This window comes from Protopterus annectens, chromosome 6.part0, assembly GCF_019279795.1.
Source record: "Protopterus annectens isolate FY-2018-M chromosome 6.part0, PAN1.0, whole genome shotgun sequence".
NCBI lineage: Eukaryota > Metazoa > Chordata > Ceratodontiformes > Protopteridae > Protopterus > Protopterus annectens.
In genome coordinates this window covers 1322684570-1322702747 of record NC_056737.1, presented here as the reverse complement: position 1 = coordinate 1322702747, position 18178 = coordinate 1322684570, and the positions used below count along the sequence as shown (strand labels likewise).

The following is an 18178-nucleotide window of genomic DNA, read 5'->3' as shown; positions in this document are numbered from 1 at the left end:
AAGCAGAGGTAGTATGCATCTTTGTGCAGAATTTGCAGACTGAACTTGCATTTTCCCTTCCTAGATGTCATGGATGGAATCAGTTAACAGATAAAGAGCAACCTAAGCTTAGCCTAGAAAAAAAGAAAAAAGTCCTCAACAGGGTACTTATCTTTAATGTAGTCAGAAGCGTGAAGCAGAATGAGCAAGATGATGTTCGACTGTGGCAGAGAAGGTCTGTGCTTGCGGATGTCACATTTATGGCACACGCCTTATGGCCCCAGGGTGTGACATCCCATGCACCTTACTGCAACCAGCCTAAGCTTTTGCATTAGAGATGAACGGTCGGGTTGCCTGAGGCGTAGGATCCCACATGTGAGAATACTACATCAGGAGAACAAAAGGACATTTGATAGTGACCGCAGCTTGCTCTGAAGGGACGAAAGCTTGTGTGTAACTTTTGTATTGGAATGTGCAAATAGGTGTCTATTAGGTCTACTGAGAACATGAAAGCCTGAGTTATCATTAGTAGTAATTTTTGAAGGGTCGACATTTGAATTTTGGCACCCTGAAAATTTGATTTCAGTTGGACAGGTCCAGTATAGGAAGCCAAGTACCTTCCTTTCTGGGGAGTAGGAAGAGCCTCGAGTAAAAATCCTTCTCTTCGTTCTACTGGAACTGGCTCCACTGCTCCCTGGCAGCACAGAATTTGAATTTGTTTGAGAGTCTGTGATTTTTGATTTTGAGGTACATCTGGGTAACCTGAGCATTTTAAGGGCTCTTTGAAAGTGAGTTTGTAATCCTTTGAAATAATGCCTGGAATCCACCGATTTGAAGCGAGAATGGGTCAAGTTTTGATGGAAAAGTGACAGCCTGCCTCCTACTTTTGGGGTGGGGATGGGAGGGTGGAGCAATGAGAGAGACGGTCATAATTGCTCTCTGGCAGGGGCTTGTTGCCTAGAACTGAGTTTGGAGGTCCATTAGTTTGATCTTTCCTGCTGAGGTCTTCACCTGCTGGTTCTTTCTCTCTGAGACTTCCTCTGTTTACTCCTAAATTGGGTGGGAATGGACCAATGCTTAGCAGGGAAGGGAGTTCCTGCTGAACCTAGGAGGCTGTGCTTGAAGAAAGTCCTTTACCGTTTGCATGGTAGACTTGTCCTCCATCTTTTTAAGGACTGCTTCCACTTTTAGAGGCAAAGAGGCGGTCTTTGTCAAGGGGTGCATCCAAAAAGCTAACCTTTATGTGATCAGCATACCTCTCAACCATACCGAATTCTTCGGTATTTACCGGTTTGGAGGTCAAAATAATGGGGTGCCACGAATTTGAGTGGCACCTTTAATTTCTGAATTTCCTGGGTTTTTCAAAAAAAATTTTTTGGTGCATTTTACTGACGTAATCATGTGCAGGGGCGCGCGCAATGATGTCAGCTTCATGAGCAGTACCAGCCTGTCAGAATTTGGCTGAAGACTGCAGGGGGTGTGTGTCTGTGTTTAGTAACGTGTTATCTGTGCTCCTCTTCCTTCCACCCGCACAAGAGATTTCCATTTTGCAAGTTAGTTTTTTAAACTTATTGCTGCAATGCTGCTGTGCCCGCACAAAAGATTGTTGCAAGTAAGTTTGTTAAACTTAATTACTGCTGCTGTGTCCACACAAGAGATTGCAGTTTTTAAGTACAAGAGATTGTTGTTTTGGTAAACTTTATTACTGCTTCTCAAGCCGTTTGCAAGTTCGTGCTGGAGCTACCCATTTCCTAACATTGTGAATATGGAGCTTGTCATTTTTGCAAGTTCGTATTGGAGCTCCTCATATTGTCATTGTTGATGTATCTGTTTGCAATGTTTATGTGCGAGTTGCTGTTATTACTGCTGTAAGGAAAGTCCAGTTCTTATTTAATTCTGTACACTCGCCATTTGCAGGTTTAAGCTGGAGCTATCCATTTCCTTTACAGGAGTGTGTGTGTGTTGCTATGTCCGCACAATAAAATGCCGTTTTGCAAGTACAAGAGATTGCCTTTTTGGTAAACTTAATTATCATTGCTGCTGCTCAAGCCATTCGCAAGTTCATATTGTCAATGCTGATGGTAGCTGTAAGTTGGAGTCATCCATTTGCTTCAATGCAGTGTCGTTTGCTTCCAGACAGTTTTGTCTCCATATTAATACTAGTGCTTTGAACTTCATGTAATAAGATAGAGCTTAATGGGTTAGAAATTAGGTAAATGCTTATGTTAGTGAAGCAGACACAGGATATTCTTTGGGTGAAAGAATATTAGGAGGCATAGAGTTCTCAAAAAGTATAAATCAAGGATACATTTCATTGTGACTAGTAAAGGGGTCATGTGAATACTATAAGTTTAGTTGTTGGCAGTTCATTAAGGTGAAAGTTTCCTTTAGATTTTTCTAGCTTTTATACTGTGCAAGAACGCAGTACAATTACATTTATTAATTATGTATAAATGTAATTCATATTGATCATATGCTGTAAAATATTCAGTAGAACATGATGTAATAAATTAGGTATATTTCCTACTGGTTTATCAAGTACAGAACAAATAAAATAAATTCTTGCAATTACTACATTCTTTCTACTTATTATAAATGGCTATATTTCTTTCTAATTGGTATGCTGAAATAGCAAAGTAGTCAGATACATTTACTCACATGTCGCACAAGCAGTTTGCAAGTTTGTGCTGGAGCTATCCATTTCCTTTGCAATTACAATGTGCATATGGAGCTTGTCATTGTTGGTATATCTGTTTGCAGTGTGTGTGTGTGTGTGTGTGTGTGTGTGTGTGCGCATATATGGGGGCCCATATTTTGGTAGTCTGTTCATCAGTTTGCATTTGAAAGTTGGTATCCCACAATTCCATTGGAGTGGGTGGGGTTGCATAATTGTGTGTGCGAATTCTATGTTAATCAGTGTGCAGATATGTACCTCTTTTCAAGGTCCTTTGTCCAGATTTTTGATGTTTGCAGGTTGAGAGGTATGGTGATCAGGGAGAGATTGCTCCCTAAGCCAAGCATGTCTTCTAATTACTGTGACCGCTGCCCTGCAGGAGGCCTCCATGACATCACATCCACAGTGCAGGGAAAATTTAGCTACCTGGAAACTGGACTGGCACAAATCTAAAAGTTCCTTGTAAATATTTATATCCTCTAGGGCTGATATCTTTTGTTTAAGTTGATCGAGAATGGTTTGCTGGTATCTAATCATATGGAACTGACAGCTGAGGGCCCTCATTGTCAAAGTGTTTCAAGTGTAGACTTTCATTCCAAACGTATCAAGGGCCCTACTCTCTTTGTCCATAGGCAAAGGGTTCCTGGAGGAACTGGCTCAAGCCATAGACTGACCACTTATGGGTCAGCAGTGGGGTTATATTAAACAAATATTTATGAAAGTCTTATACCCTGTAGAACCTGGTTTTCTACGGGCAGGGGGAGTCTGGATTTAATGAGGCATCCTGGAAAACAACCTCTACCACTTCCAAAATAGGTGGAATAACTAAGGGTTTGTTCTCAGGGAGATTCAAGAACCCCCTAACTTTCTTTTTGGCCTAGAGGCATTCTTGTGCCTCCCATTGAAAATGCTGTCTGAGTGGCATGGAGAGTCTCTCCAAAGGTAAGATCCTCTGGTGGGGAAGCAGAGGGAAGATGCAGTTGCACACTGCTTCAGGCTCCAACGTCAACAAAAGACTGAAGTGATGATGCAGGTTGGCTTCCTTTATACCTGAACATACTGATGTCGGTCAGGGAGTCCACAGCCAGGGAAGAAGAGAGAGATATCTCTGGTAGTTGGGCCAATGAAGGGGTTTCATGGCAGGAAATCCCAGCAGTCAGGCCTGCAACAGTGAAACACGAAGAATATGTATACATACATACATATACACACACATACATACATACATCATACACATGTATTAATGGTAATCAATGTTAAGTTTGGTATTATGTAAATTTGAATGCTTCTGCATACACATTATATTTTCCTTAAAATTTAACTATGGAGCTTTTCTCCCTGGGCATCCGCTGAAAATGGACACGCATCCAGTCGGACTTTCTCGGTCAACAAATGTAAAATAAAAATTAATATATATTGAAGAAATTCAGGGGGAGAGAGACAACAAACCACAAATAAGAAACTCCAAGTTATATCCTTTACTATCTCAGAGCTACCTTGGACACATCTCCAGGAAATACTATGTGGAAAAAATACAGACCACTCACAGAACTACACAGAGCAGATAACCTAAACACTACATATTTACCAGAAAAGCATGAAAATTGAAGAATTAAATAACTTGGGTAATTCTGCAGTGACCAATGATAGATGAAAAAAATGACAATTTTAAGTATGCAATGACAGAGTTGCAAATGTAGCCAATGAAGGAAAGACACCAATGAAAAGATTGTCTTGGCAAAAATTAATAAAAGAATAAATGTACTTCATTTGCAAAGAAAGAAATGACTTGAGTCTACAAATTCAAAGCTCATGACATAATGGTTCCAACTCAAATACGTGAACAAATATCTGACAAGACACAGTGAACAAATATCAGACCAGATACAATTCATTGCGAGAAAAAGTAAAATGCAAAGAACCAGCAAGAGATAAGACTGCACTGGCCAGTGATGTTCGCATAGACAGTACAGAGATGTGACATGTACACTGCATACTTCAATGCAAAGAAAACATAGCGGGCACAGATTTGTTTCAGCTTTGCTTTATTTGCTACAAACACAGACTCACTGAAAGCACTGAAAAGAACTTTGCAACTGATAGTCTTCACACCAACTAACACTCCTAACTATAAAAAAATGGTATTTTTTGGAAGTGCAGTCCTATCAACCTAATCAGTTTCTATACTTCTGTAAAACAGACACTGGGTTAGGCAATTCTAAATATTCTGTGCTGTTTGTGCCATAATGTTTGAGAGATGTCCAGAAAAAATGCACTCATTTGACTACAAATAGTACTCCTGGCTACACCCTTACATAGAAGCTGAGACACCGTGGGATGTAGCAGTGTGGGTCTTGTTCGGTATCATTTTGTTGAGTGCTCTAAAGGTTGCTGAGGACATTGAACTAAGTGCCAAGATGATGTTTGAGATTTATGGCGATTAAATTTAAGAGCCTCAGCATATGTAGGTCTAAATGTTTGGTTAGTACTATGCAAGGTGGGTGTAGTGAGTGTTAATGACAATGTTTGCTTTTAACGCTTGCGTGCGAGAGCTTTGCCTCCAGTAAGATTGCATAACTACATGTTTAACAAACCATATGAATTTGTTGGAGAATTAAGTGGTTGTCAATATACATGAGTCAATCAATTGCTGTACTGCCTCAGGACACCCATATCCACCAGGCTAGCTGCAGAGACAGAAAGGAAAAGCATGCCTATGGCAATGGATCCCTATAACATATTCTACAAGGGAAAGAAGTCGTAGAGGTTTACAGCTAGCTAGTTTGCTGGGAGTGTGTAAATTGCTAGTTAGACTGCCTACCACCAAATTCAAGGAGTGCGTGCTTCTCAATGTACAAATTAGCTGCTCTATTCACAAAGTACAGTTGTGTACACTTACCATAAATGTAGATGTTCGAGTGTATTCACTGTTGCAGTCATCACACTTGGGTTATCTGCCTGCAGGTAGCCCTCAGTCGGCCTGCATACCAAAGTCTTGGGATTTCTGCGTCGGATGCTGTCGCTTCTTCCATGACATTAGGTCGTCAGGGGTATAAAACATGCAGTAGACGTCATTACATCAGTTTTTCTTGCCCCAGATGTCAGAAGCCCCCAAATTAGGAAGCAATAACATGGTGTGGAACACCCCCAGTAAAAAGTAAAATGTTATAAGATATAGCCAAACAAAAAAAATAGGTAGAAGTATAGAGAAGTCAGGGGGCTGGATGGAGGGTAACCAGGACTGCAACAGTGAATTCACTCGAACATCTACATTTATGGTAAGTGTACACAACTGTACTATGCTCTTCGTGTTTCACTGCTGCAGTCATCACACTTGGGTTGATTCCCAAAGCTGAGGAAGGGTGGAGGCAGTCAAGAAGCATTAGGGCTGGCAAGCAGGCCCTGTAAGACTGCTTTGGCAAATCCAGCTCTGGATTTAGAAAAGATAGGTAAGTGGTAATGCTTGGTGAAGGCGTGTACAGAGCTCCAGGTTGCAGCTTCCAGGATGTCCCTGGTAGGGACTCCCTTGAGAAATGCTGCAGAGGTTGACATAGCCCTAGTGGAATATGTTCTGATCCCCTACGGGGTAGGTTTCCCATGGTGTTTGTAGCAAAAATGGATGCAGTGTGCTATCCATTTAGAAATGGTTTGCTTTGAAATGGCCCTGCCCTCTGCCCCTGTAGCAAAGCTGACTAGCAGCTGTTCAGATTTTCTGAAAGGTCAAGTCCTGTCCAGATGGAACCTAAGCTGCCTGTGCACTTTCAGGGAGTATAGGATCTTTTCCCCTTTATTCTAAGGGTTTGGGAAAAAGGTTGGTAAATGAATGAATTGGTTTAAAGCCACACTAGATACTACCTTGGGCATAAATGATGGGTTAGTCCTAAGGGAAACCCTGTCCGCATGGAAGATAATAAAGGGTTCCACGGCCATAAGGGCTTGCGATTCAGACACTCTTCTTGCTGAAGTGATTGCTAGGAGTAAAGCTGTTTTCCAAGAGATGAATTTTAACTCTGCTGTAGCAGCAGGTTCAAAGGGTAGAAGCGTGAGCTTCTCCAATACAAAGTTAAGGTCCCAGGCTGGAGTGGGAGCTCTCCTGGGGGGGGGGTCTTAGATTTTTGGCTCCTCTCAGGAACTGTTTGACCAGAGGATGAGAGAAGAGGGGTGAGCTCAGTATTATAATGAGTTGAGATTGCAGAGGTATGAATCTTAATTGAGGAGAAGGATAGGCCTTTGTGGAGCATTTCAGTTAAGTAATTTAGTATACGAGGCAAGCTGGCCACAGTTATGTCCAATTCCCTGAGACTGGCTCCAAGAGCAGTATCTTTTCCACTTTTCTGAATAGGATTTTCTAGTACTAGGCCTCCTTGTCTCAAGGATGACATCCAGCACCTGTTTACTGAGGGTTGCTGGTAATGAGTTCAGGGGATGAGCCAGGCTGATAGGTTCAGGGTTTGTAGATGAGGATGCAAAATCTGGCCCTCCTGCTGGGACAGGGTCTGAGGCAGGTGCCATGGTGGCACTACTGTCAGACTGCACAAAAGTGGGTACCAGTGCTGGCATGGCCAGTCTGGTGCAATCAGGGTTGTCCTTGGCTTGTCCTGTTTGATCTTTAGTAGAACCTTTGAGAGGAGGAAAAAGGCACAGATTGAGAGGTTTTTCCATGTAAAGGACAGGGCATCCACTTTCCATGCTTGGCTGGGGGAGTTCTGGTGCAATATTTGCTCAATTGACAGTTTTGCGGGGAAGCAAAGAGGCCCACGTCTGGTACCCCTCACCTGTGGATCAGAAGCTTGAATGATTTGGGTTCCAGTTTCCACTCGTGCAGATCGATTATATTTCTGCTTAAGTCGTCTTCCAATGAATTTAGTTTGCCTGGCAGGGATTGAGCTTGCAGGTGCACTTGATTGCTCAAGGCTGTGTTCCACAGAGCCATGGCGATCCTGCAGAGTGGGTAGTAATGGGTTCCCCTCTGCTTGTTTATGTACCACATAACTGTGGTGTTGTCTGTCTTTATCAAGAGTTGTCCTGGAAGAATAAGGCATTTGAAGGCTGTCAGAGCATTCTGTACAGCTAACATTTCTTTTTGATCGATATGCAGGTGCATTTGTTTTGGGCTCCATTTGCCTTGAATGCACTATCCTGCCATGTGAGCCCTCCATGCACAGTCAGAAGACGTGTTGTGAGTGAAAGGGAGTCCCTTGTTGTGGTAGCAGGCCTCTGCCCATCAAAGGAACTCTGTCCTTAGGCAAGGAATGATAGGAATCATTGTTTCCAGGTTCTGAGAATGTTGACACCAGACACTTTTTAAATACTATTGAAGTTTCCTCATACACAGTCTTGCATATGGAATTAGTAGAATGCAAGAGGCCATGAACCCTAGGGCTTGCAGTATTTTTCTTGCAGATAGCTGGGTTTGGGTGGCCAGTAGACTGAAGTAGTTTATCAAATAAATTTGTTTTTCTGGAGTGAGGAATGCCATCTGGGAAGTTGTTTTCAAGCTTGCTCTCAGGAATACAATCTTTTGCCTGGGTACCAGATGTGATTTATTTTAATTGATGGTGTACCCCAGTGAAGTTAGAAGTCTCTTTACAAATGTCAGGTGCTGCAGTAGCAATTCCCGACTGTCCACCTGAATCAGGCAATCGTCCAAGTATGGGTAAATTTTAATTTTTCTCTGCCTGCAATATGCAATGGCTGGAGATAGGCATTTTGTGAATACCCTGGGCGCAGTAGATAAGCCAAAAGGAAGTGCAGAGAACTGATAGTGCATACAGCCTGCTCTGAAACGTAGATATTTCCTGCAAGATTCTCTTATGGAGATGTGCAGATAAGCTTCTTTTAAGTCTAGGGTGGCTAGCCACGAGTCCTTGGCTAAAATAGGAAGCAGCTGTTGGAGATTAAGTATTTTGAATCTTGGAACTACCAGGAAGGTGTTGAGAATAGACAGGTCCAGGACAGGGAACAAAGTTTTCTTTTCTGGGTACCAGAAACAGTCTGGAGTAAAAAACCTTGCCCCTTTTGCTCTGCTGGGACAGGGTGAATAGCCTCTATACTGAGAAGAGAAAGTACTTGCTTTTGGGCCTCTGCCCACTGGTTTGGGGGGAGGTCTGTTCATCCGCTTGGGGTTGGCAGTGAGTGGAAGTAGAATCTGTATCCCTTGGATACAATGTTCAAGACCCATCTGTCCTGGGTGATGTGCTCCCAGTTTTTCACATGTAGGGATAGTTTTCCTCCTAAAGGTGCAAGTACTTGGGCAAGGCTTGGAAGAGTTAGGGATAAGTCATTGTGAAATTTTACTATAGGAAGGTGGCTTAGGTGGGAGCACTCCATTGTTTAGATCTGTGCATACGCTACGCTGAGACAGTAGTCTTGGGTGGTCTGCTGCCCCTGGGTTTGGACCGAAAAGGTCTGGGAGGGACCGGAAAAGATCAGTTTTTAGAAAGCCAATGCCTACTGAATCTAGGTGGCTGTACCTGTAGGAAATCTAACATTTTGCATAGATTTAGCTTTTTCCTCCTTTTTTGAGGACGACTTCTGCTTTAGTGCCAAACAGGCGTTCTTGGTTTAATGGAGCATCTAGTAGTTTTGCCTTGACATGGTCTGGCAAGATTTGTTCCTTAAGCTAAGCATGCCTTCTAAGAACAGACCCAGTGACAGCAGCCCTGCAAGATGCTTCTAAGGCATCAAAACCACATTGCAAACTATGTTTTCCAACTTAGTTAGCAGAATGCATTAACTCTTGTAAATCTTTATGTTCTGCACAATCAGGAATCAACATCATTTTCTGTTTAATTAGCTCCATAATATGTTCCTGATACTTTAACATATGAAACTGGCAATTTAAAGTCCCGATGGCAAGAGTAGCAGAGGTGTATACCTTCTTACCCCATCTGTCTAAAGTCCTACAATCCATCTGAAGGGGTAGGGCTTTTGGCTGTTGTAGCCTTAATGCCTTTAGGTCCCTGAGAAATGGTCTCTGGATCCGCAGCAGGATTCTTAAAGAGGAATTTGTGGGAGTCAAGTACTCTGTCATGTTTCCTGGGAGCTGGAGGCAAAGTATCAGGGGTAAGACTGGATTCCATGAAGAGATCTACAATTTCCAGAAAAGGAGGGATAGCTAGAGGCCTGTGCTGAGGCAAGTGCCGGCACAGTGGCTCCGGACCCATCCAAGGTAGAGACATCCACAGGCTGCACAGTCAAAGAAACATCTCGTGGCATACCGGACTCCGAATGGGTCTCAGTAGAGGCCTGCGAAACTGCAGAAGCAGGCATCAGGGGCTGCGAAAGCGCCTGAGTATCGGCAGACTGGCAACTAGCTCAACGAAAGCGTCTTTGGCAGTTTTGGACCTATGCGGTCTGTCTTTATCCTTAAGGTTTTTCGGAAGATTGGTAGTCGGATAGCTTATCGAAGCCATTTCGGAATACGGAGAACAACAGCGAAAGAATTTAGTGACAACAATAGCCCGACGACGATCGGGCATTGAACGCACAAAACCCGACAGCGAGGAACGTGGTGGTCTGGGCCTAAACATTTGACGCAGTAAAAATGAAAATCTCTGTGAGGTATTTGCTTTCCACAGGCAAGACAATTATTAATTTTTTTCTGACATCAGTTAGAGCAAGAAAAAGGATCCCCAATGGGGTACTTATCTTTTAGAAGACCTCAGGTCTGAAACTCAAAAAACAAAAATTTCAGGAGGCGGCCGACCAGCACTTGCAAACTGCTTCTGCTTCGGACTCTGCTCAGCAAGAAAATCTGATGTAATGGTGTTGGCTGCATGTTTTATACCCGACAACCTGATGTCATGGAAGAAGCGACAGCATCTGATGCAGAAATCCCAACACACTGGTATTCCAGCCGACTGAGGGCTACCTGCAGGCAGATAATCCAAGTGTGATGACTGCAACAGTGAAACACGAAGACCATCCATGAATGTTTATGGAGGAAATTTCACAGGTAGTTTTATAGGGAAAAATTCAATTCTAGGTGTTGTATCTACAAAAGGCACTGCTGTCCACCAATATATGATGAGCAGTATCTTGAAAACGCAATGGATTTATACATAAAGTCTCAAAACAAACAATCCAGCCCTTAAGCAATCTCAACACTCTGGGGTTTCAAAAAGTGAATCTCTGCTCAGAAGGCACTTTGTTACCCTCTCTTTGTGACCTCTGGACATTCAAGGTGATGTTCACCTTCTGAAGTTATTTGCATATCTGACAAAAGCTCTGCTGGTGATACTACATGGATCAGGCAACTGCCTAAATATGGGTAAATGTGGACCGCCTGTTTATGTAAAATCCAATAGCTGGTGCCAGACATTTGGTAAATGCTCTTGCGTGCAGCAGACAAGGAAAATGGTAATGTACAAAACTGGTAGTGCGATCATCCTCTCTGAAAACTAATGAACTTCCTGTGCTCCTGAAGGATAGCTGCATGAAGGTAGGTGTCCCTTCAAGGCCAGTCACCATCCAAGCCTCTGGAAGGATGAAGGACAAAAGTTTTTGTACAGTTAACATTTTGAAATTTGGGTACTGCCAGAAATTAAAAGCTTGAGAGGGGTCCAGTGTGGCTCTCCAGACTACTACTTTGGGGTGAACTGGGAAGAGGCATGAACATAATCCTGTAACTACTACTTCTGGAGGGGTTAGCTGAATGGAACACTGTTGTAAGAGTCTATGATTGGTGGCATCAAGTTTCTTTGCTGTTTTGGAGAGAGGATGCCTAGGAAGGGTGGGGTCTTCCAAAACTATAGGGAATAACTTTCTTATAATCCACAGTAAACATTTGTCCCAAGTAATCTGGTTTCGGTAAGTGAGGAAGGAGGTAAGCCTTCCTCCCAGAAACCCAGGGATGCTTGGGGTCGAGGTGGGATTTGGGTGAGGCGAGGGTGGTGCTGAGCATAATCACAGCTGCTACCTACAGGAAAGCTTGAACCTTAGCCCCCCTCAGTTCAGAATATAGGTCTGTTTGGCACTTTCTCTGGCATCTTGGTCTTTTCCCCCTAGGGGGTTTGGCTTTTTCCTGTTTTGGGGGAAACGGACAGGGCTTACTGGACAGTATCCATTTTATCTGGAGGAAAGACAGCATTTTCTTTTGTTTCCCATTCTGGTCTAGTCTTTCAAACACCTTCTCAACTAACGGGCAAGAGAGAAACTCCTTGTCTAGTGGGGCATTAAGGAGCTCCATTTTAATGAAGTCTGACAGGAGCTGCGTCTTCAGCTAGGCATATTGTGTGATGGAACCCGTATCAGCTGCCCTGCATGATAGAACCGATGCATCATAGCCACATTCAAGTGAATGCCTAAACACCTAGAGGATACGAGTACACTTTATAGGTTCATAGGTAGGTACTAGGCTATCTGCCCGAGGGCATTTATCAGCCTAGCCAGACTGTGTTGGCTTTCGCCGCCCCATTGATTAATTCATTTATCCTCTGTCAAGCAGAGCCAATGAAGTGATCCCAGGGGTGCATTTTCTGTTACCCATCCACTCGTCAGGGTTTCTCTTGAAGAGTGTTAGTGAGGGGCTCTGCCTAACGTAGTTTGGAATTTTGTTCCAAAGCATGGGTAGACACTGTGACAAGACTCTATCCCTCCAGCATGTTCTATTTATTGTTGTGGCGAGGTTTAGCTCACTAGAGCGCATGGCTCACAGTGACTTGGATTTCTTTAGGTGGAACATGTCCATCAATTCTGAGTTGGACATGGCTTTGTAAGTCAGGCAGAGATCACCTCCGAGTAAGCCATATGCCACTGAGTACAGCCGGATTTTTTTCAGTCAGGCCGCACAGGACATATGTTTGAGGCCACTAATCCTCCTGGTGGGGTACTTTTGTGGTCTTTCCAGCTGTTGGAAGTGTCTTGTGAGGTACATCCCAAATAGGGCATTGTACTCTATGATGGGTCTGATGAGTAGTGGGACACTATAGCCTCTATATTTCTAGATGCGAACCCTTTAGTAATTAGATGGGCCACATAGAAGGATTTTCTAACTACTTTGGCAATATGATTGTCAAAGGAGAGATTGCTATCTACCTGGGTCCCCAGAGCTCTTATTACCTCTTCTATATTAATGGGGCTGCCACCTATGTGGCAATTTGTGAGTGTTTTGTTTTTCCCAAATGGGTTGACTATGCATTTTTTGGCATTTAGCTTGAAGCCATGACTTTGAAACCAGGTGTCCCGTCTCAGTAAGGCCCCTTTTGGAGGATGTCTGTGTCAGCCGGAGAGTCAGTTATGGCTTCCAGTTTGCAGTCATTGGCGAACTTGATTAGCCATAGCCATGTGTCTGCCTGTACTTCTTAGAAGTATATGCTGAACAGTAGAGATCCCAGGACCAAGCCTTGTGTTACGCCACATGTGACAGGTTTAGAGTCGGACCTGGAGCTCGCTATTCTTACCGTGTGAGTTCTGTCTGTAAGGCAGTTGGCAACCCATCTCATGATGTAGGGGTTTATGTTCAGACTGATGAGTTTTTCTGTAATACTTGAGTGGGGAATGGTGTCGAAAGCTTTGGCGAGGTCAAGGTAGGCTATGTGAACAACCTTTCCCTCGTCTATGGCCTTAGTGACTGTCTCGAAGAAGTCAACCAGGTTTAGTAGGCATGATCTGCCCTTAAAGCCGAACTGGGTCTGTCCCAAGTAATCTGGTTTCGGTAAGTGAGGAACAAGGTAAGCCTTCCTCCCAGAAACCCAGGGATGTTTGGGGTTCGAGGTGGGATTTGGGTGAGGGGAGGGAGGTGCTGAGCATAATCACAGCTGCTACCTACAGGAAAGCTTGAACATTAGCCCCCCCTCAGTCCAGAATATAGGTCTGTTTGGCACGTTCTCTGGCATCTTAGTCTTTTCCCCCTAGGGGCTTGGCTTTTTCCTGTTTTGGGGGAAACGGACAGGGCTTACTGAACAGTATCTGTTTTACCTGGAGGAAAGGAAAAGATAGCATTTTCTTTTGTTTCCCATTCTGGTCTAGTCTTTCAAACACCTTCTCAACTGACGGGCAAGAGAGAAACTCCTTGTCTAGTGGGGCATTAAGGAGCTCCATTTTAATGAAGTCTGACAGGAGCTGTGTCTTCAGCTAGGCATATTGTGTGATGCAACCCATATCGGCTGCCCTGCATGATAGAACCGATGCATCATAGCCACATTCAAGTGAATGCCTAAACACCTAGAGGATACATTGTACAAACATGGGAAGCCCTTCTGGACGCTCATCTTATATCCTCCCCCTCACCTTAGTTTCAATCTGTTTTTGTAGTGACTCTAAATATTTCAGCATGTGGAACTGGAACTTCAGAGTTCTCATGGTCAGGGCGACTGTGGTGCAAGTCTTTTTGCCAAAAAAGTCGAGACTACTCTCTCATCATTTAGCAAAAGATTCTTGGCAGAAAGCCCATATGATCCCTTCATGGGCTTCACAGACACCACAGCTGATCTGTCACCAGATTCTTATAGAGGTGCTTGTTGGACTTGAGCACTCTATAGAAGCCAGAAGGCATCCCGGGGAGCAGGAAGTAGAAAATCGGGATGCTCTATTATTTCAGCAAATACATCATTTAAGACTTCATGGACTGGAGGTACAGCCAAGTAATACAGCAAGTAAGCTCAAGAAGCTTCTATAACTTGCTTGGGCCTGGGAAAATTCCCTAGTGTCCCAATTAAAGGATTAATTCATTCTATGAAGGGTATCCCCCAAAGGACATGTCCTATGGAGTCAAAGCTGAGGACAAGATGTCTTCTGGGTCTGAATCCAAACACTGATGAGAGAGAGGTGTTCAATATAAGCAAGTTCCTCCTCATTTTCTGACTCAGAAGAATCAATATCTCCCAGAGGAGGGGATTTCCCTTTTCCCAAGGGTGGTGTATGAAACAGGTTCCTTTTCCAGGATATGTTGCTTTAGCTTCATGAAATGCTCAAAGTCTTACTCCAGCATAAAAGGACCTGTGAAAATACCTGGGCTTTTTGTGCTTAGATACTGATAACAAGGCCTGCAAGTCAAATAGGTGGCTGGGACCTTCATTTAACTTCCTGGGAGCTTCCTCTGAAACTACCAAGAGGATGCCTCCCACCACCCATAAACTCCATCACACTCAAGTGTCAGAAGTTGAGAGTTGCACAGTAGCTTTGGATCCCACATATGGTCTGGTGTCAGCTAGAGAGATTTGACTGGCTCACAGTCAAGGTCCCCTTTGAATGGAATACACCATAGCACTGTTGCCTAACTGGCATTGGACCAGAGGGTTGCAAAGGCACCTTACCAGTCAGTTCTGCTGATTTTTAGCCTGGTGGGAAGTTGAATATGGAGATTTCTTCTTCAGCCTCTAGCACATCCTTCAAGTGTCTCTCTAAATTTCTTTGGGATGACAGGAGGGGAAATCAAAGGATACCATGAAATGTCTTAGCCAAGTGCTGCCCAACTCCAAGTACTGGCTCAGAGAATCAGAGCTATGCTTAACAGCAGTCATTAGATCTAGCACAAAAAGAGCTGTTTAGCATATTGTGCTCAAGCCATAAAGGAAAACAAATGGTAAGAATAGAAATCTTGGTCAGGGATCAGCTTACCACAAGAGAGACAATCACTAACTATAGTCAGCACTAAACATTAGACAACTAAATACAACTAGATATAAAAAGGGGTTATTGGGGGGTAACAACTGAATCCTCTAGTTTCAATCCCACTGATGGCATTCACACATGTGATCTTGTGCATTGGACTGACATGACAAGAAAGAACTGAAGATAGCGCCATCAGAAACCTTTATCACCACCAATGTCCTGACACTGGATGATTGGGATTTTAGCCAACTAGAGGGTGGTGCAAACCTTTTACTCAGGCTGGCCATAGGCTTCTGCATGGCAGGAAGTCCCAAGACTTGATATTGAAACAGTGACTACGATAAAAACCTACTTCTTCAATGAGGCTTTTAAAGGTAATCAGAACTTGTCCATAACAAAAACTATGTGCAATTAAGTAAACTAATCCACTGTCAAATCTGCATGTTAATTACTATATACAGTGCATATACATGTTACTTTACAACACGGTGGTTAAGCAAAAGATCACATCTACTTGATACATATCTAGAAGAGGGCTGTCTTCTTGCACATTAAGTGACCAAAACTGCAATCATCTTACATTTTAGTATAAAAATATCAACTTACTTTAACTGCTCAGGGTAGTCTAGTGTCGTAGTTTTGCCAAAGGTTGCATTCCAGAACAAGCATACTTGTGCGTGGATTTGTTTATTTTTGTGTAAAAACATAGTGCAGAGCAGTGGAGAAAGTTGGCCTAACAGTTTACTGTCATAAGAAGATGCACAGTGAGATTGCAGGCATTGCAGGATCTCCCCAATTAGTTTCTCAAGCTGAAAGAGAAGAGTAAAAATCAATAAAATCCTGTCTGATGAACAGTCTTTAAGACCATAAAGAAAATAAATGTTCACATGCATTCATACATCATCCCCCTTCTTCCCATTTTCAACATGGGGTTGGGGTGTCATGTTAACTGTCACCATCTCTCTCCATTCAATGCCACACTCCTGCCTTACTCATGCCTGACTGTCTCACATCTTTCCTCACACAATCCATCCACCTCTTTGCTGGACATCCTCATTTTCTCTTACCTTCTTCTAGTCTGTCCCAAAACTTTTTCACCACACATACACCCATTAATTTTCCAAGCTGTTTAAATGACAGTATTCCTCTCTTTCATATGCTTATACATGAGGGTACCAGAAAATATCGAATGTGGGTAAGGTCGACTGTAAACAGTCGACTAGGCATTTGATTGACCAGAGTGGGATAGACAATATGTGGTTAGGAAATCTTCCCTTTCCCTGCAACGATGTGATCTTGGAGTTGATATAATTAGTAGATGGCATGCACCCCCCCCTTGCAAAAAAAAAAAAAAAAAAGTTTTACTTTTTTTTTAAAGATGAAATTGTATGTGTCAAAGCTGTTTCTCTGTGCATGCACAGTGCGGTGTCGACTTCAGTGATTTCAAGTATATGTGGTTGATGTTCTTAGAGTAGAGTAGAGTATTCGTTAGATTCTGGTATAACCTGATACAGATTATATATACAGAAAATATACAAATAAATAGACCTATACACATACAGAAAATATACAGATAAATAGATCTATACACAAACATGAGCACACAAAATCTACGAGTAATGAAAAAAATCTACAGTCACATTTTCTGTATGAAAATAACACAATGCACTTGTTTATTGTACCAAATCAGTGCCTACTAGTTACTTAACTAAACACCTTAACACAAGCTATTCTAAAAATTGAGTCAGTAGAACAGTCTTGGAATTTCTTTAAATATCAAAAGCCATTTGCCAGTGCACCTTTCTGTTTTCACAGTAGTATTCTCGGGGAAGTGCACTTGATCTCTCACCTACCGCTGTATTCTCTTCATTACAACACAGCGAAGCACTGCTTAACTCCAGCCCTGGAATCCGCTTCCAGTCTACAATGCACATGCAACATGCAAGCTACACGCACAAAGTAGATCAAAAGATGTCTGAAAAAATAGGCAAACGCTTTCATCTCCTATGTCAGCACATCTAAGAAAATACCCTTCCCCGTCTCTGTCATGTGGTTCAGAGGAAGCTTCTAAGATAACTTGGGACTAGCCCTACATGATGTAAAACACTGCAAGCATTGTCTTCAACACTTGAAGACATGCAGTTCAGAAGAATGTCTTGCTTGTGACGGCTTCCGTATCCAAATCTTCAACATAGTATTAGCAGAAAGTCTACCTTTTCCTGCAAGGAGAAACTGATGAAAGGAAAAGGATTACATCCAACTTTCTCCTAAACCCCAAAAGAAGGGAATATGAACAGACTTGCTGAGATTTTCTGGAAGAACTGACACATTAGAGGAACTTTCTCCTAGGCAATCTCAACAAGGTAAGTGTGTTCATTTTCAGTGACTGAAGCAGTAACAGATTGCAGGATCCATGGCAGGAACAAAGCTGAAATTTTCAAATTTTGTGTTACTTCTGAGGGGGTAGGCCAAGAATGGCCTGAGCTTTATCAAGTAGAGTAATACTGTTTCACATAGCTAATATACTTATGTATATGTCATACCGTTATACCATATGAGTTTATCCTTAATCTTTAGTATCCTACTGCACACATCTATACATCTTAACACATTTTCTCTTCTCTGTCACTTTCTACTTTTAATAGTACCATTAAATACATGCCACCTATAATCTACATATTCTCACCACCTAGCTATAAGATTCTAACTATATCTATCCTACCTTCAAATTTAACTCTCTAATTCTACCTTCCCACTACACTTACCTTTCCCTTTTCCTACTCCCCCCACAAAAAAAAAAAAAGAAAAAAAAGCTGTATTGTTAAATATTTCTAAATGTATAATTTTCCTACATGCTAATGTTCCATTGTTACTGTATTGTGTCTTTTTATAACATATGTGCCGTTTAGATTTCACTTGGCTTTATAAGCAATTGTTTCCTTAAAAATTCATGTAATGATTTTCATGCAA

At 42.6% G+C, this 18178-nt stretch overlaps 1 protein-coding gene across 1 annotated transcript in view; it reads right to left on the bottom strand.

Moving 5' to 3' along the window:
- RIF1 (replication timing regulatory factor 1) overlaps positions 1-18178 on the bottom strand; it is a gene marked incomplete in the record, with an annotated part of 1305990 nt that overhangs the window by 320392 nt on the left and 967420 nt on the right. Inside the window, 1 exon segment of the mRNA XM_044074885.1 lies at positions 15815-16017. Coding sequence (XP_043930820.1) covers positions 15815-16017 — 203 coding nt within the window.